Source organism: Microcebus murinus, chromosome 4 (genome assembly GCF_040939455.1).
Source record: "Microcebus murinus isolate Inina chromosome 4, M.murinus_Inina_mat1.0, whole genome shotgun sequence".
In the NCBI taxonomy this organism is placed as follows: domain Eukaryota; kingdom Metazoa; phylum Chordata; class Mammalia; order Primates; family Cheirogaleidae; genus Microcebus; species Microcebus murinus.
In genome coordinates, this window is record NC_134107.1 from 76219476 (window position 1) to 76239394 (window position 19919).

Below are 19919 nucleotides of genomic sequence, written 5' to 3' on the forward strand. Positions count from 1 at the left end.
CCAGCTACAGTTCCAGGAGGGTGGCCTTGCAAGTGGCCTGTTCCTCCTGGCAGGCATGATATTTCTTTTGTGGGATTGTGTACGATGGGCCACCAGAATAGGCATGATACAGAGATTGTTTATATAGGCCCCCTCCCACCCATGCACACCTTGGAGGTAGCCTTGCCTGGATTCATCAAGATCCACACATCAAAGAGCAGTGGGGGCTTGAATCACTTCCCTGGGCTGCGTTGGCTTGTGTGGAAGGAGGGGAAGGCAGAGGAGAGAGTGACGGGAGCCCATTTCCTCTGCTCTTTTCTTCACTGTACCCGTGATTGAAGGCTGGCTCTCTTGAGTCCCCGGCACCAGAGTTGGCCTCAGGCATGTGGGATGTGACATCTCCAATACTTCCCCAATGGAGGAACAAGTGAAGCCTGAAAGAGGAAGTTCCTACTGGTCAGGGACGTGGCCCATTAACTTCCCTTGTAGAACTCAACCAGTGGCTCTCAGCCATCTGGGTTTTCCTGGTAATGACAGTGGGTGGGGTTTCTGGGAATGGGACTTCTGTATGCTCTATGCCACTGTATGAAACATAAGCACACTTTGGAACAAGCTGCTGGGCCACCTCCCCAAACACCCAGACACCTGGGCACAGTCCTGAGGTTCTCCCCACACCGTTCACCTTGGGTTTAACTTGAACTTCACTAAAGTCATCAAAATATTTAATTAATATCTAAAACTTGTTTATTATTTACAATCTGTTTTTTTTAACTAGAACATAAGCTCTTGAGGACAGGGACTGTGTCTGCCTCATTCCCAGGTGAGAGAACAGTGTCTGGCACAAGCAAGATGCTCAGTAAATATTTTCAAATGGTTGAATGAATGACTTCACAAGACTTTTCCTTTGGTGGAGTATTTGCCCATGTACACTCCACATACCTGTAATCCTAGCACTCTGGGAGGCTGAGGTAGGAGGATTGCTTGAGCTCAGGAGTTTGAGACCAGCCTGAGCAAGAGTGAGACCCCCGTCTCTACAAAAAATAGAAAAAATTAGCCAGGGGCAGTGGTGCCCACCTGTAGTCCCAGCTACCTTGGAGGCTGAGGCAGGAGGATCACTTGAGCCCAGGAGGAGTTTGAGATTGCAGTGAGCTATGATGATATCACTGCACTCTAGCTGGAGTGACAGAGCGAGACTCTGTCTCAAAAAATAATTCTTAGATCCTGGTTATGTTTGAGGAAACCTCTTGTTTAATGCTAATGTTTCCTTCCCCTTGACCTGGCATTGGCTTTCAGGTTTACCTCGTTGCACTACTATCTACTGGGTGCTGTGGTCTGGAGGGGAGGCTTTGGGGTCAGACAGACCTGGTTTGAATCCTGGACCTGCCATTTTCTAGCTGTGTGACTTGGGCAAGTTGTTAACCTCCCCGAACCTTAGTTTCCCCATCTACAAAATAAGGACAATGACATCTACCTCATAGGGTATTATGGTCACATGGAGTAAAAGAGGACATGTATGTAAAACAACAGTACACTGCCTGTTGACATGTAACTGCTGTGCTTGTTAATACTGTTATTTCCTCAGGGCCTACTGAGTGCCTGGTTCTTTTTTTTTTTTTTTTTTTTTTTTTTTTGAGACAGGGTCTCACTTTGTTGCCCAGGCCAGAGTGAGTGCCATGGCGTCAGCCTACCTCACGGCAACCTCAAACTCCTGGGCTCAGGCAATCCTCCTGCCTCAGCCTCCCCCCGAGTAGCTGGGACTACAGGCATGTGCCACCATGCCCGGCTAATTTTTTCTATATATATTTTAGTTGGCCAATTAATTTCTTTTTATTTATAGTAGAGACGGGGTCTCGCTCTTGCTCAGGCTGGTTTCCAACTCCTGACCTTGAACAATCCGCCTGCCTCTGCCTCCCAGATTGCTAGGATTGTAGGCGTGAGCTACCGCGCTCGGCGAGTGCCTGGTTCTGTGCTAACCACTGAGCATTCAGAGAGGAACAAGCTTCCTTTTAAATCTCCCGGTCCAGATAAGAAACGGCTTAAGCAGCAGCTTGGGAGTGAGTGTGAGGCAGGGCTGCCCTCAGCCTCAGAGCCTGCAGCAGAGTGACAGACAGCAATGCGGAGACAGAGGTGAGGCCGAACCCCAACCGGGCAAGTCAACAGTCTGCAAAAGCTGGGCAGGGGTGAGACTGTGGTAAGAGTGGGAGTGCAGAAACCGGGGGCCCACAGGATGGGAAGTAGGGGCTGTAGCAGCCCCTGAGCTGCAGATTCTTTTAACAAAACCTGGAGACCTTGGGTGTCTCAGGAGGACAACATGGAAGAATGGTCAGACTCTGTTCCCCAGGGGTTTGCAGTCTTGCAAGGAAGACTACCACGTAAGCAAACAACAATATAAACAGGGACAGGTGTGTGCAGTATGGGGGAAGCGCAGAGGAGGCAGTGAGTCACTGGCAGGGCTGGAGGAGGGTGTGGTGGGTGTGATAGGAACCAAGGAAGGCTTCTGGGAGGAAGCGCCCAGGAGGATTCGGCAGGATGAGAAGGAATTTAGTGGGGGCGAAGGGTGGGGTGGGTGGAGGGTCGGGACACCAAATGGAGGAATGGAACAGAATGGTAAGTTCGGGTGTTTGTAAGGTTCTGAGTGATTAGGGTTTTATCTGGATTGTCGGGGTGCCCGGGCTGGCCTGGAGGACATCATGGGCTCCTCCTCCAATGGACGGGTCCTTGCACAGCCCTGGCCCTGATTGCTTTACAGAGAGTGGGTCCCTCACAGTGTGAAGCAGGCAGCTGTGGTCGCTGGTGCCTCTCTCTCTGCAGGAATGCTGGCTTTGGAATCTCGCAGAGCTCCACTGCTTGCCAGCTGGGGGAGGGCACCGAGAACATTCCCTAACCTTTCCAAAACTCAGCTTTATCATGTGTAAAGCAGGGTTAAAGCTCCTGTATGCCTGGTAGGGCTGTTGTAATAAGTGAACGAGATAATGCATATTAAGGGCCTAGCACAGAAATTGCTACACTACACGCAGTTGATACATATCTGTAGGTACCTAATATCCATATGTTCATTCATTCATTTATACATGCATTGGGTCACCATTTCCCCAGTGCCTATGATGTGTCAGACCCTGGGCACGATGACAGCCTGTGCTGAGTGTATGTGGGCAGGCAGACAGATGAATAGGAGATTACTGGGCTATGCAAGAGAGGCTATGGCAGTCCCCAGTGCTGATGGGCGCCCAGAGGATGAGCACACTGGTTGTCGTGGTGATGATGATGATGCCTACCCCACAGACCAAGCATTGACACGAGCCTCCCCAAGCCTTGTCCCAGGAAGCCAGATTAGGACCAGCCCTGAAAGTCAAGTCAAGGTCACCAGCCCTAATTCTGAAGGCCATGGGGAGCCACTGCAAAGTATCGGGCAGTGGAGAGACCTGGTCCTGTCTGCATTCGGGAAGGTCACTCTGGCTCGAGTGAGAGTGGTTGGGAAGCTGCAGGGCTCCAGGTGAGCAATAAGGAGATGCCATCAAGGGACCAGGATCCCAGTGAGATATGAGAGCTGTGATTAGCAGGGCATTGAGAAGGCTGGGCTGAAGGAACTTTGTAGTCAGAGCTAGGGATGGGAGGGATCTTTTGAGAAGCATTTAATGTATCTTTCAAAAAATTCAAAGTCTAAAGAATGGGACAGTTAATTTTGTCACTCACGTTTTACTTACTTTTTAAAATGGCACTTCAACTAAAGCTAGATAGAATATTATTTATCTGATTGGTTTCTTGCATGGAAAGTTTTATTCAAATGGTCTTTACAGGCATGCCTCATTTTATTGTGTTTTGTTTTATTGCGCCTCTCAGATACTGTGCTTTTTACAAATTGAAGGTTGTGCCAACCCTGTTTCAAGCAAGTCTATTAATGCCATTTTCCCAATAGCATGTGCTCACTTCGTGTCTCTGTTACGTTTTGGTAATTTTTGCAGTATTTAAAACTTTTTCATCATTGTTATTGTTATTATATCTGTTATGATGATCTGTGATCAGTGATCTTTAATGTTACTATCGTAATTGTTTTAGGGCACCACAAACTGTGCCCATTTAAGATGGCAAACTCAATCGATGAATGTTGGGTGTGTTCTGACTATTCCATCAACTGGCCCTTCCCTCCTCTCTCTCCCTTTCTTTGGGTTGCCTTATTCTCTGAGACACAAAACTATTGAAATTAGGCCAATTAATAACCCTACAGTGATCTCTAAGTGATCAAGTGAAAGGAAGAATCTCACATCTCTCGCTTTAAGTCAAAAGCTAGACATGTTTAAGCTTAGTGAGGAAGGCATGTTGAAAGCCAAGATAGTCTGAGAGATAGACCTCTTGTACCAGTAAGCCAAGTTGTGAATACAAAAGAAAAGTTCTTGAAGGACATGAAAATTGCTACTCCAGTGAACACATGAATGATAAAAAAGGGAAACATATTTATGGCTGATATGGAAAAAGTTTTAGTGGTCTGGCTAGAAGATCAAACCGGCTACAACATTCTCTTAAGCCAAAGCCTAATCCAGAGCAAGGCTCTAATTCTCTTCAATTCTATAAAGACTTAAAAAGGTGAGAAAGCTACTGCAGAAGAAAAGTTCGAAGCTAGCAGAGGTTGGTTCATGAGATTTAAAGAAAGAAACCATCTCTGTAACATAAAAGTGCACGGTGAAACAACAAGGGCTTATGTAGAAGCTACAGTAAGTTATCCAGAAGATCTAGCTGTAGGTCATGGGTGGCTACACTAAACAGATTTTCAACATAGACGAAACAGCCTTATACTGGAAGAAGACACCATCAAGGACTTTCATAGTTAGAGAGAAGTCAATGCCTGGCTTCAATGCTTCAAAAGACAGGCAGTCTCTCTTGTGAGGGGCTAATGCAACTGGTGACTCTAAGTTGAAGCCAATGCTCATTTACCATTCTGAAAATCCTAGGGCCCTTGAGAATTATACTAAATCTACTTTGCCTTTGCTCTATAAATGGAAAAACAAAGCCTGAATGATACTATATCTGTTTATAGCATGGTTTATTGAATATTTTAAGCCTACTGTTGAGACCTACTCCTCAGGAAAAAAAGATTCCTTTCAAAAAAATTACTGCTCATAGACAATATACTTGGTCACCCAAGAGCTCTAATGGAGATGTACCCAAAATATTAATGTTGTTTTCATGTCTTCTAACACAATATCCACTCTGCAGCCCAGGAAAATCAAGGAGTAATTTCAACTTCCAAGTCTTATTATTAAAGAGATACATTTTGTATGGCTACAGCTGCCATAGTGATTCCTCTGATGGATCTGGGCAAAGTAAAAAAGATGAAAACCTTCTGGAAAAGATTCACCATTCTAGATGCCATTAAGAACATTTGTGATTCACAAAGGTGGTCAAAATGTCAACATTCACTGGAATTTGGAAGAAATTGATTCCAATCCTCCTGGATGAGTTTGAGGGGCTCAAGTCTTCAGTGGATGAAATAACTTTAGATGAGGTGGAAGTAGCAAGAGAGCTAGAATTAGATGTGGAGCCTGAAGATGGGACTGAACTGCTGTAATCTCATGATAAAACTTGAACAGGTGAGGAGTTGCTTCTTATGCATAAGCAAAGATAAATAAATTCAGCAAAGTCTCAGCTTACAAAATCAATAGACACAAATCAGTAGCATTTCCACATACTAATAACAGCCAAGCTGAGAGTCAAATCAAGGACTAAATACCATTCACAATAGCTACAAAGAAAATAAAATACCTAGGAATATACTTAACCAAGGAGGTGAAAGACCTCTACAAGAAGAACTACAAAATACTGATGAAAGAAATCATAGATGACATAAACAAATGGAAAAACATCCCATGCTCATGGATTGGTATAATAAACATTGTTAAAATACCCATACTTTCCAAAGTGATTTACAGATGCGATGCAATCCCCATCAAAATATAAATATCATATTTCACAGGTCTAGAAAAAAATAATTCTAAGCTTCATCTGGAACCAAAAAAGACCCAAATAGCCAAAGCAATCTTAAGCAACAACAACAACAACAAAAATCTAGAGGTATCATATTACTGGACTTCAAATTATACTACAAGGCTCTGGTGACAAAACAAAGTGGTTTCTAAAGATGGAATCTATTCCTCATGAAGGTGCTGTGAACATTGTTGAAATGACAACAAAGTATTAAGCATTTTACATAAACTTATGTAAAATGTATAAACTTATGGGATAAAGCAGTGGCAGGGGGTGAAAGAATTGACTTCAAGTTCGAAAAAAGTTCTGCCATGAGTAATTTGCTATCAGACACCATCGCATGCTCTAGATAAATCTTTTGTGAAAGGAAGAGTCAGTCAATGCAGCAGACTTTACTGTTGTCATATTTTAAGAACTTGTTGCAACGACCCCAACCTTCAGCAACCACCACCCCGACCTGTCAGCAGACATCAGCATCGAGGCAAGGCTCTCCACCAGCAAAAAGATTATGACATGCTGAAGGCTCCCATGATTGTTAGCATTTTTTTAGCAATAAGCTATTTTTACATTAAGGTGTGTACATTTTAGATATAACACTATTTCACACTTAATAGACCACAGTATATTGTAAACATTACTTTTGTATGTACTGGGAAACCCCCAAAATCTATGTGACTTGCTTTATTGTGATATTTGGTTTATTGCAGTGGTCTAGAACCAAATCGACAATATCCCTGAGGTATGCCTGTACTATATTTCAGAGAAATATGATTTGATGTAGGATTGTATTTCTTTTCTATTGATGCATGGTATCAACTTTACCATATCTCAAACCTGGCGAGTGTTTTGAGGAACAGAGCGAATATCTTGGGCTGGCCATCTCCCATGCTTGATAAATGGCGGGTTTCTCTGCTTTATTTACATCTGAATAATATTTAATAGAGTTGAAAGTATTTATTAACATTTTTACTTTCAGGTTTCCCAATCAACTTTGAGACATTGTCAAACACATCTTGTATGTAACTGTATTTTTAGAAATGAGCATTCTAGGAGCACTTTATTGTCTTACACCAGTTTCTTTTCTTTAGCTTTTTGTGGAATTCAGATGCCCTTTGAGTAGCACCTTTATTGTCCTAGAGTGAGGAAAAACTTGAGAGAACTTTTCAGGAACCCTATTTCACTGTTTTCAGTAAACCCTTCCTTTCTTTTGTCCCCCAGTAACCAAGTTCTTTGCTACAGATGGATTGAATTCATTTATTTCATCTACTCTAACCACTCTGGTTTTCTTGACCATGCCCCTTCTCCTGCAGATCTAGTTTTTAGACTTTAGGCAATGCCTTCTCCAGGGTTTTCATTGCATCCATTCAGTATCTTGGGTAGGAAAGTTAACTCTTTTCTTTTTGATCTGTATCACTTATATCTCTTGTTTCTTCTATCTAAACAAATTTGGGGGTGGGTGGGTATCCTAATAAAGTTTTTGGTAAGCTCAAAATAGCTTGCTTCTCTAAAATATAAACAAAAAGTTGTTTGGCCTGAGACATTTCCAAATTCCCCAAACTCCTAATTCCCTAATTCTTTTGGGCCCATGCTCAGGTCTACTCAGTGTGTCTGACTTTATAGTGGCTATTAAAGTGCCAAACTCATACAAAGCTCCCAAACCCACAACGAAGAGGAGATTGAGTTACAGGGAAAAGCGCTATGGCAATTATTCTACCAGTGTCCTTGACATAAAACAGATCAATAAATCAAAGATGTTAAGAGCCTGGCTATGAAGCAGAATGCTCAGTATGTATATTGTCAGTTAAGATGGATGTTAATTCAAAACCTTTGCTATGGAACATTTTATAGAGTATCTACAATTTAAAGAAAAACGATTCTCTTACTTGACAGTGGTGGAAGGCATGGTGGATGGGACTTTGGGAAAGAGTAGTGGAAAGAAAGGGCAAGAATGTCAGTGGAAATGCAAGTCCCTCGATGCAGTCTCTCTTGGAGGGTGTGAATGGGGAGGAAGGACTTTAACGTTTATTGAGCACCTATCTTGTGCTGGGGGCTATGGTAGGCACTCTGCAGATAATCATCTTTTTAAATCTTCTTAAGAATCCCTCAATCCTTGTTTTACATCCGAGGCTCAAAGAGGCTAGGTGATTCCTCGATGCCACTAAAGGCATAACCGGTGGGACTCAGATTCAAACGCAGGTCTGTCCAACCTCAAAGCCCAGGAGGCTGTTTCCTTCATCCCATGGCTGCTGCCTCAAGAGAAACTCTGCACAGGGACCACACTGATGCTTCCCCAGGGACGATCAAGGTCTCTTTCAATACCAAGAACACAGGACACAGATTAGAACACACAGAAGAATGGCACTCCCTTTTCGGCCCAAAGACCTGCTGCTGAACTTTGTCTTCGTGTGCCTGAAGAGCACTCCTCCCTTATCATTCTCATTCATCCCGAGAAAGGCAGCTCCCTGTTTGAAACCGATGGCCTCTAAAATTTTGGCTGAACTAAGCAGCCACGCTTCTCATTTTCGCTGGTGGGATTTGAGAGAATTTAGGGGAGATGGTCCATGAGCCAATGGAGAATTAGTGGGTATATACAATGTTGTTGCGAACTTTATGATGTGAGTTGATTGTTTCATGTAGCCTCATAAAACATGCTGGGAGGGTGATTATATCACTCCCTCTGCCCTCCCGGCAGAAATGAGGCCTTCTTTGGTGCCTGAAATATTTCCTGATGCTCCACGCAGTCCAGGCCACTTTGCAGATTTTAATATGTTCCTGTAATAGGTGTGGAGAAAAAAGGAAGAAGGAGGGGTGAGGGAAAGCCATCGGCTCAAGCTGTCACACTACCATCCCGGCAAAGATGAATGACTAATGTCAGAGCGAAGCACCGAAACTGACAGAAACAGGCCTGTTTGGCTCGGGCAGTAAATAAATACGCCACTTAGACGTTTCTTGGATGGCTGGTACAAGTTTTGTTGTCACAGCAACTTCCCCATCCAGCTTGCTCTGCTTACACAAGTCCTCAGCCTCTGTCCTCACCCCAAGCTACCGATAGAAGGAGGAGCCAAGTGAGGAGGAGGGACCAAGCAGGATTGTCTTCTCACACAGGACAGGCCGCCTGCCCAAAATTACATCCACAAATGCCTCGGAAGCAGCAGGCTGGCTGCATCCTCCTCCTCACATTCCTGAGTCTGGCCCGGCTGGTTGGCACAGTTACCAGAACATACCACATCGGGATTGTGGAAGAATACTGGAACTATGTCCCCCAAGGGAAGAACGTTATCACTGGGAAGAGTTTCACAGAAGACAAGTGAGTGAACTTGGGGTCCCCACAGACTCCCAGGTTTAGCCTCTTTTTGAGTCTGCGTGGGGAAGGTTGTATGCTTCAGGTGGTTATAACAGGGGTGAGCTGATCCGAGTCTAGACTGGCAGGAGGGGTTTTGTTTTTGCTTGAAGCGCCCTAGTATGGGCGGGTGAGCGATTTGGAAGAGATATTCCTAGCTCCATTTATTCATCGAGCCACTTTTTAACAGCCTTTGACTGTGAAGACACATGTACACAACCAGGTATTTTGAATAATGGGTTATTCTAGCAAAGGATAGTTTTCACCAGGCACTATGAGTAACTTCTAGGGGGTTGTTTATTTAAAAAAAAAAAAAAAAAAGATACAATGCTTGAGATGAAAATTTAGGAATGTTCAAGAACTCTTCACTGTTAAAACATAGTGTTTTCTAAACTTTTATTTTTGGAATGAAACATCGTACTTAGAGATACATATGCTAAGTTACCTCTTGCAATATTTAAAAGAGGGGGACGTCACAGTAGATTTGGCTGGTCTTTCAAGGTTTCCTGGAGTCTACTTAGAAATGGCCCTTTCACGGTTGAGAGGTTTTGTTCCAGCCCCGACTCATTCGTTCTGAGGGCAAGAGGCTATCCCAGAGCCCATGGCATAGCTGGGTGAGAGGGTGCTAGAGTGCTCTATGGCCCTGATTTTTAATATTTGTAGAAAATACTCCCTACCCCCCTCAGGCCCAGTGTCCTAAAATATCTTATTTGATCTGTGGATCTCCCTCTGAAGTCACTTCTTACTCCAAAAGCTGTCCTGCTTGTTTTCAACTTTGTAGTTCTTAGAACACCTTTTGAGATGTTTTGGCAGCCTCTGTTGAATATCTGAATGCCGCTTTCTTTTCTGATAGGCAGAGCCCACTGCATTCAAAGACCATGCTCCATTTCCTAGTGATGAGGTTAGCTGCTAAAATTCAGGAATGGCACGGCGTCTGCCAACACGTCTTTAAGAGCCAGGTCCTCCTGCCCTGGAGGAAAGACCAAAGATGTAGTTGGCTTGGACACGCAGCTTCCAGGTTTTCTAACAACACAAAGGTGGCATAGTCATGTTTTGTTTACTAGGCCAGGCAGGCTGCCAAGGAGGACTTTTCCTTAAGCTTCGTATCAGGAAATTGAATGTCTGTAGGGCAATTTCCAAAGAAAACTCTTGATTGCCTTCAGGCCCACACCTGCTGATTGTTGGTGGCAGGAGTCTTTACCGTGACAGATAGCTGTAGGAAGGAAAGGGGACCCCAACTCCTAGCAGCCTTCTCTACAAATGGAGCTCTGCTGGCCTCAGAGAGAGCTCAGTAGGAAAAGGTCAGTGTGAGCAGCTATTGGACATAAGAATGTTGAAAGTATGTACGTTGAGTGTAGCGAATATATTCTTTACGCTGAATGTCTTATTGGACTGCCTTTCCGTATGATTGAGTAAAAAGCACAGAAATCTTTTCTCCTAAAATGCCAAGTCAGTAGAGCTGTGTATGGGCATTTATTCTGACCCAGCAATTCCACTGGCGACTTTCAGCTCATGACTTCTTGCAGGCGTTATTATTATTATTTTACAAACCAGGAACCGAGGCTCCAAGGTGAAATATGTGCCAGAATTTACAGAGTCAATGACAATAGCAAACTCACATGGCTTTGGTTCCAGAGCCCATATTTCCTTTCACCATGCAACCTGTTTCTTGGTAAAGGTGATCCTCTCCCACTTGATTAAAGCCAGCTTTGAGGGAAGCCAGGCATTCCAGGAATAAGAACTTTCTACAAAGTCCCAATTTTTACCAATGGTATGTTTAGTCTCACTTGTCACTCTTCCAAGAAAGATGTCAAAAGTGATCACTGGTGGTTACCTGGGTTCATTCAAATCCCCTAAGAAGCTTAAATACTCAAGTACCATAACGCTGTTTTCACAAAGCTGGGTACAGAAAGAAGTAGGGGGCTCTCTGTTCATCATTTTAACCGGAAGTCAGTGCTTTGAAGAAGGTACAGTAAAATATATGAATATTGTTATGGTGGAAAAGAAAGTAGGCATGATGACAACAGTCCATTTGGCATCAGCTGTGAGGAAGGTGGTTTCATCAATGCCGTGGTTGCATGTGAGAGCCCCCTGCCCTTAGGAGCAGCTGGCCTCTAAGATAAGCTTCTCCCCATGACCTTAGCTTCTTCTGTGCTCTTCCCTTCCTAATCACTCACGGAGCTTGGGGTCTTTATCATCCTCTTGGACATAACAGTTTCTTCTCTCTGTATTGTTGTCTAGCTATTTAATGTACAGCAGTCACCTCTACAGCTAGAGTAAAAGCCCCACGTTGGTGGAGAAGAAGGCCTGGCTCATATTTGAAAATTCCCCTTCCCTACACGAAGCTTTATCAGTGACGATGTCTCATGGAGCACTGAGCACAAGGCCAGGCATTTGGAATCATTAAAGTGAGAACGAATCACTTTATCAATTCAGTTGTTCTTATTGTTTAATCTTTGAATAAGGGGAATGGGCAAAAATTAAGAGAACAAGAGGGTGGGTGCCAAAGTTTCAGTGATGTAAAAACGTTTGGAAACCAAAATTCAGCAGTGCCAGGAGCCTAATAAATCCTGATGCACAAGGATGAGATAGAAAATAAATTGAAACCATTTCACCAAGACTCTATGGCAGTCAGATGGTGCAATTTAACTCTCTAACTTGGTACCTTTGCTTGATTTTAGGGTTCAAAAATATAATTGAGACGATATCACTAATATTTCCTAGAAAGTAAGGGTTTAAGGATTAGCTTCTATTTATAAATATTTTCTCTGGATAAATATACTCCTCTTCCTACTCACTGGGCTTAATGGGGACACTGAGCTCCTTTGATTTGCCCGGGGATGGTGTCAGCATTTTGATCTATTCATGCCAGTCCTACTCAGGCTCATAAAGCATTAATTAAGGTGTGACTGTGCTTCGGTGGTAAAGCTTGGTCTTTAATGGAACCAGAGTGGGGTCACTTTATTTAAAGCCACAGTTCTCAACCATAGACCTCATTAGGCACCCAATGTGCATGCAAGCTTTATCTTCCCAGAGAAATTCAGGGTTTTTCATGGATGCTAACTCATGGGCAGAACTGCCCTTAGACATGAGAGCTGACCACTGCTCAAACCCCACGTGTGTAGGGTCTGTTAGAAGGAGTTTACCTACTCACATCACTGCATCAGCCCAGTTGATGGCAAGGAGTTTCGGGTACTCAGTACCCGAGCAGGCCTCAGTAAGTGATTGCTTTTAGCTACCAGTAGAGACTGGAATATATTGATTTAAACAAATGAGGATTTTATATTTGCCTGTGGAAGAATCCAGAGGTGGACAGTCCAAGGCTGGTGGGATAGACGGTATGATAGAATCTCAGGGGCTCTCTGTATTTCTGTCCCACCATCCTTACCATGTGGTTTTTCTCCTTCTTCAGAGATGTTCATGGCCACAAGATGGCTGCTGAAAATTCCAGCCATCATGTCTGTGTTCTAGGAAAAAAGAGTGGAAGGGAAAAGGTAGAAGGGGAACAATTCCTGGTGCATCATCCTTTTAAAATATTGTCATGGAAGCTCTACCCAACCATTTCTACTCACATCTCATTAGATACTCGTAGCCACAAGGGGGACTTGAAAATTCAGCCATTTAGCTGTGTGCTTTTCTGCCTGAATAAAGATAGAATTTGCCTTTATTACTAAGAAAGAATGGGAACGTAAATATTGCAAGGCAGCTGGTAGTTCCTGTCACCTTCCCCTGCCTCAGTTCTCCCTGTGTCCCATCATATATTATCACCGTACTAGTCTCCCTGTTCCTTTTCCCACCTTCATATACTGGGCCCAAGGCCTGATTAGTGGGATCTGAGCAAACTCATGGACAAAATAAGAGCTAAATGTCACTGAGTACTTACTCTGCTCCAGGCGTTGTTCTGAAAACTTTACAGGCCATGCCAAGGGGTGACCAATCTTCTGTCCCTGGCAGAGAGACCAGGAGGCATAGGGAGGGTTTCCCCAGCCAAGTGGAGCCCAGCAGTGTCTCCTGGAGATTCTAAAGCACCCTAGCTTGCTGGTGAAACGTGGGGCTCTGGCATCACCCGACAAGTTTAGAGTTCTGGCTCCACTTACTGAGCAAGTAATTGAATCTCTCTTTGCCTCAGTTTTCTTATCGGTAAAATGGGGTTAATGATAGTACTTGCCTTGGGGTGTGTCAGTTTCCTGGGGCTGCTGTCACAAATAACCACAAACTAGGTGGCTGCAAACAACAGTCATTTATTCTCTCCCAGGTTTGGAGGCCAGAAGCCTGAAATGAAGGTGTTGGCAGGGCCACACTCCCTCTGGAGGCTCTAGCGGAAAAGGTCTACCTACCTTGCCTCTTCCAGCTTGTGGTGGCTGCCAGCATTCTTTGGCTTGTGGCTGCATCACTCCAACCTCTTCCTCTATTTTCATGTCACCTTCTCCTCTGTGTGTGTCTCCTACCTGTTTTTGCCTCTCTCTTACAGGGACACTTTTGATTGCATTTAGGGCCCACATGATAATCTAGGATTACCTACTGATCTCAATATCATTAACTTAATTACACCTGCAAAGACTCATTTTCCAAGTAAGTTTCTGTGGATCAGGACTGCGGAGATTTGGGGAGCCGTTACCAGCCCACCAGAGCAGGTACGGGAAGGCTCCAGTGACAGGGCATCTGTAAATTCTCAGATACGGTGCCAGGCACTTGGTTAGTGCTTAATAAATGCTGGCCCTCACAATTGCTCTCCTATCTCCATGGGTTCTCTGGAGAGCGAGAGTTCTGTGGGAAAGACTTCAGACGGTCACATCTCCCTCTTTCCTAATGGAGGTTTGTCAGAAATCATCGTAACTACCATTGATTGAGCGCCACTCTCCCGGGTGCTGTGTGTGGGGCTCCCCGCCTCTTCTTTAATTCTCAGGATGGTTCAACTAGGTTATTAAGTATGAAACGTCCGATTTCCTTAAGTACTAAGTTTGACAGTTGATATCTCTGACATTTCATTTTTGACACTTCTAGTTTTATTTTTATTGTGAAGGTACATCCTCAGTCTTTAAAATGCACATTTTGGCTTGTGATTATCTTTCAAAAAACTTTTTAGAGCAGTTTTTGTGGAACCATGGATAAGTAAAAAACTTCGTGTTATTTTCGAATATGAGTTCTGTCATGGAACCAATGCAGTGGAGACAGCTGGAAACATCGACAAAGTGTGTGGGAAGGATGTGGCTAACGAACGCTCAGTATAGCTATGGTTTGAGAAGTTCTGTTCTGGTGATTTTAATTTTGAAAATTAGCCACGTGGGCGACCTGAGACCAAGGTGATAATGATGAAATGAAAGCCACAGTGGAAATGAATCCATCTCAACCTATGGGTGAATTAGCAGCAAGGTTTGAAGTTACTATTCCAACAATATTGGACCATTTGAAACAAATCAGCAAGGTAAAGAAGCTGGATAGATGGGAATCACATGAATTAAATGAGCATCAGAAGAGGAATCGTCTCAAAGCTTGCCTTTCTTTGCTGTCACGACATAAAGGTGAACCATTTCTCACTGTATTGTTATGTGTGATGAAAAATGGATTCTTTCTGACAATTGCAAGCATTCAGCACAATGGTTGGATAAAGATGAGGTGCTGAAACACAGTCCAAAACCAAGCATTCATCAAAAATAGTTAATAGTGTCTGTTTGGTGGTCCAGCACTGATATTATCCCCTATAGCTTCATGAAACCTGGTCAATCGATTACAGCAGATGTCTACTGCAACCAATTGGACAAAATGATGAGGATGCCTGTGATTAAGCAGACAAGATTGGTCCACAGAGACAGGCCAATCCTCTTGTAAGACAACACTTGACCACATGTCGCACAAACAGCACTGCTCAAATCACAGAGGCTGGACTTGGAAACTCTCTGTCATCCACTGTATTCACCAGACCTTGCACCAACTGAATACCACTTCTCCCAGGCTTTGGACCACTTCTAGCAAGGAAAAATATTGAATAAGCTGTAGAAAACGCCTTTCCCAATTTCATCGCCACTCACTCTCCAGGCTTCTTTGCTGCCGGCGTAAAAAGCTACCGTTAAGATAGCAACACTGCTTAGATATATACTTTGATTAATCGCACTGCTTCTTGTTTGAGATACAGTAAACTACACTTGTGGTTCGAAATTGCACATTTCATATTTAATGACCTAATAGCATGGTCACCAGTGTACAACTGAGGAAATGGGTTCAGAGAGGTTAAGTAAGTCACTTCCCCCAGATCTCATAAGCAGCAAGTGGCAGAGTCAAGATTCAAGCTCATTCTCCCTCCCCTTCGTGGCAAAGATTTGTTTTGAACCCACCTTACGCGTGCTCTGAGGGGCGTCTGTGAAAATAAAGAGGGAGAAGGAAGGATCCATGACTTAGGTGGTGCCAGAGCAGCCAGGGTGAACGAACGTGTGTAGGAGCACATTGCCGGGATGGCATTAGAAATGACTAATCAAATTAGGCAGGGCGTGGCTGCACCGAGTTGAGGTGTGTCACCTCTGTCTCCACCCTCCTTTTTGCCAAGTGCCACTTGTCCCAATCTGATCCTGTTTTCTCCTCAGTGAAGAACGTCCCTTCTCAAGCTCAGACAACGTTGCTTGTCCTTATTGTGACTCTAGTCACCTCACACGTTTGCTCTGACCACACCCCCTGCTGGTGTTACTTTGCAGCTTGTCTTCATCCTGAGTCACCTTGCCCTCCCCCAAGACACGCAGGCTCTTAACATACCCACTTGGCACTGACCATACACAGCTGTGTTGCTATTCATTCTCCAATGCGTATGTTTTGTCTTCCCAAGTCTCTTGAGCACAGGGACTGAGATTAGTGCATCTTGGCCCCAGTTTCTAGTTTCATGTCTCATGTCTAATAGATGCTCAGCAATTGGTCCATGGTGAGTGATGAGGAGAATATCCCTCTTAAAGGATCCCAGGGACGTGGAATTGCTGGCGAGGTGCATGCTCCTACGGGCTACGAACTCCTCGGCATCTAACCTGGAAGGCCACCTCTGCACTGTGTAGGCGATCCCCACAGGCTGGTTTGTTAATCTCGCCGGCTTTGGGACGGTGTCCCTCTCCACAGCATCGCCCCAGGCCTCAGCAATGGGATGTCCCAAATCCCCATCTTGTCGTTAAGGTAGTTGCTAATGTGACACTTCCCCACCCCACTGGATTCCTTCACCGCAAGAAATAGACACCTCCTCTGAGCTTGAGTCAAAATATTAGAATGCAGGTTGGGGATACTCCTGAGGGACGGTGAGTGGTTGCTCAGTGCCTCACAATGGGGCTGTCCTGTAGCTATGAACAGTTGACAGCTCACCAACTCCAGCACGCTAATGTATGTGCCCCGTCTAAATCACAGGCTGCTTCCTGCAGACAGTTCCCTTGAAGCGATTCCCTTGATTTGTTTCTGGGGCAAGACTTGCATCTTCTAGAACTCATAGGAGCTGAAGTTTTTGTTCTGTGGTTACAAATGCATGATGTATTCGTAGGGGTGTTTTGCTGCACAGACACTAAAAAAACTGCTTTCTCTCTCTCTTACTTTTACTCTCCCTTCCTTTTCCACTTGGAACAGGTTTTTAATTAGGCGGATACTATGGCTTTTATTTTGTGCTAAGTACTATAAAAACATGAGTTGCAAACTTGGATGCATATCAGAATCGTATTAGTCAGAATAGGTCAGGTTATGCTGGAGCGACAACCAACCCCCAAATCTCAGGGGCTTCACATCACAAAGGTTTATTTCTAAAACTCTCCAGTTTACAGAGAGCCCCATGACTCCAGGGCAACTGTCTGCTCTGGGCAACCTGGCACTGCTCGATGCTTTGGTCTGGAGTCTTCACTTAACAGGCTTCCCCTGCAGCAGAGGAAGAGGGGGCCTTGCAATAGTAATTAAATGCCCTGGCCCAGCAGTGACACGTGACACTTTCATTCACAACCCATCTGCCAGAACCCCATGGCCCACCTTCTTGTGAAAGCAGAATCTTTGTGCTCCTTTTCTGCTGGGAGGGAAGAAGACTCAGAATGGGCAAGCCCTAGAAAGTTCTACTGCAACAATCATTTCGTGAGCTTAGGAAAAATATAGATGTCATGGCCTTGCCACCAGAAAGTCCCATTCAATGGCCCTGAAATGGGGCCTGGAAACCTATACATTTGTCAAATGTTCCAAATGATTCTGATGCAGGTGGTACTTAAGTGGACATTTGGGAACCACTGCTTTAGAGAATCTAATCCACGCCTGGGGTGACTATTGACTGTTTAGGTGACAAGATTGGATACATGTCCAGGAATGTGCAAAACAAGTCAATATATAACTCAGTGCCAAAATATGCTGCAAATGTCCTAAGTGCTGGGGGGAGTGAGCCAACGCTTCCCATCCTCTGCTGCTCCATCTTGCCTCTTGTTTGGGTGGCTTTGCCAGACAACGCGTGGCAAGACCTGGTCTCCTGGAGGTGATGGAGAAAGGTCTCAGGCGGGGTGGAATCAGGACCCTTTAGCAGACTAACAGCAGCAGTGTGTGTGTGAGCATGTGTGTTCAGAATGCGTGTGCACGTGTGTATACGTGTGTGTGTCTACACGTGTGCTAGGAGAACAGGGGAGAGAAGAATAGAGAGTCAAATGTCCTTCCCTGCAGAGCCTGTTGGAATGGCAGGCCCTGTAAATAACCTTATTACAGCTTTTTCTTATCAGGCCGAGCCCAGAGTGCTCACCAGGGACTTGGAATATAGCCCTTGCTCTGCTGCTACCTTACCGGGCCACCCAGTGTCAGCCATAACATGAAGCAACTCTGCCCATTCTGGAGCTGATTAGCCAGATTGTGGATGACTCAGTTCTTCCTCTGCCTTTTCCTCCTAGTCCTCCTCCTCCTCCTCCTCCTCCAGCCTATTCAGTCGGGAGTGGTATTCAACTGCTAGTTAACAGAAGCTTGAACAACAGTGTTTTAATTATATTAGAGATTTATTATTATTGTAGTTTACACAAAAGAGATGCAGAGGTCTGAAATCAGGTCCCAGGTTCCTTTTGGCTTTCACTCGACCATCCCTAGGATGTGCTCCTTTTCCTCATTGTCTCAACATGGCTGCTGGAGCTCCAATCATCATGTCTTCATTTCAGGCATGAATAAGGGGAAGAGCAGAGGACAAAGAGAGTTTCTGCCAGCTCCATCTGGAGAAGCACCATCCAGTGATTTCTGCTTCCTGGACTATCTTTTCTAAGTGAAATGTGGGCTTGTTTTTACTTTGAATTGAATACACAGGCACAGAGTAAACACCCTCGCAGTATAAAAAAGGATGAATGAAAGCAAACTTCTCATCCCTCCTCACTCCCATCTGTGGCCTCAGTCCTGTGGCCCAGAGGCTACAATTGATGGTTTGCCTGGCCATTTTCCAGATGTTTTCTCTGCAGGTACGCACATGTATACTGTTTAAAAAACCAAATGGGATCATACTTTACCTGCTGTTCTGCAATTTGCTTTTTCCATTCCTATGTTGGTACTCATGCCATATGAGCACCTGGAGAACTACCTTATTATTTTTTTTATTGCTATGTGGCATGATTGTGCAATCATTCATTTACTGAATCCCCAGTGGAAGAACCTTCCAGTCTTTCCAGGTTTTTGCTATCAAAATCCTTCTCCAAACACTTTAACGGGATTCTTGTCTTAGGCCTGTTATCCTGACTGGAAGCTGACCATGGTAGCCGGTGGGGTGTGGGGGGATGGGAGCTGCTACCTCTGGAAGGTCTGGCCCTCGGGTTCCTGGCTTTTCTCTGGCTCCTCCGTGTGGGGCCTGAACCCATGGCTTCCTCTTTGTCCCAGGGACTCTGCATCCTACACCCAGCAGTGACTCCACATCAAGGGTAGAGCAGGGTGACGCACGAAGGTGCCCTAGGCAGTTAATAGTCTGGTTGCTCTGGGCAGGTGAATGACATGGAGCTCCTTCAATTCGAGGAGACGCCGAGTGCTGAGCAGAGAGGAAAAGGTGGCCTGTTGGTGGCAGTTCTTACCAATCCTTTGGCTGCAAGCAAAAAGGAGCCCACCCTATAGTTCAGTGGACCAATCCTCCGTGGAATAGATTTTAGTGACCAGCTGTTATTACTTGAGCATAACCCTTGGGGTCTCCCGCACCTGCCTCCCAAACCTCATCTGGAACAGCCAATCAAAGCCTTCTGTCCAACCACATACGATACTCACCCCAGATAAGTCCTGGACTTTGCAGTTTTCTCCACCTTCTATGTCATTTCCAGTGAATTGCATCCCCCCGGGATGCTTCCTGCTCTCTGGTGATGTTCCAGTGCCCTTCAGAGCTGCGGCCCAGCTGCTCCACTCCTTGGTCTGGCTCAGCCGAGGCCCCTGGGGCATCTCCCACCTCTGAGGCCAAGGCCAGCTTCATAAAAGGGGCTTTGTTGCTGGCAGGTTTGACCTGGCTTATGGTCATATGAGTGGTCTGGGGCAGGCCAGGTGCCTCCGCTGGCCAGAGAGAGAGAGAGAATAATAATCACTTTTTAGCTTGACTTTATTTTTTAAAATCATTTTTTAATTAACCATTTGGAGTCCCATAGCTTGACTTTAAAACCTTGCGATGCTCTCTTTAAATTCTTTTCTTCTTAGT

At 44.8% G+C, this 19919-nt stretch overlaps 1 protein-coding gene and 1 long non-coding RNA gene across 2 annotated transcripts in view; one reads left to right on the forward strand and one right to left on the reverse strand.

The window, feature by feature from the left end:
* Positions 1–172: 172 nt before the first annotated feature.
* On the reverse strand, positions 173–19668 carry LOC142870627 (uncharacterized). Its single transcript, XR_012918990.1, has 4 exons — positions 19502–19668; positions 12871–12939; positions 12687–12765; positions 173–413 (listed from the first exon to the last, which is right to left on the reverse strand). It is a non-coding gene; the product is annotated as an uncharacterized LOC142870627 (long non-coding RNA).
* Positions 9096–19919, forward strand: part of HEPHL1 (hephaestin like 1) — a 66332-nt gene continuing 55508 nt past the window's right edge. Inside the window, exon 1 of the mRNA XM_012739667.2 lies at positions 9096–9265. Within this exon, the coding sequence (XP_012595121.2) occupies positions 9096–9265 (170 nt within the window). The remainder of the gene's footprint in view (positions 9266–19919) is intronic.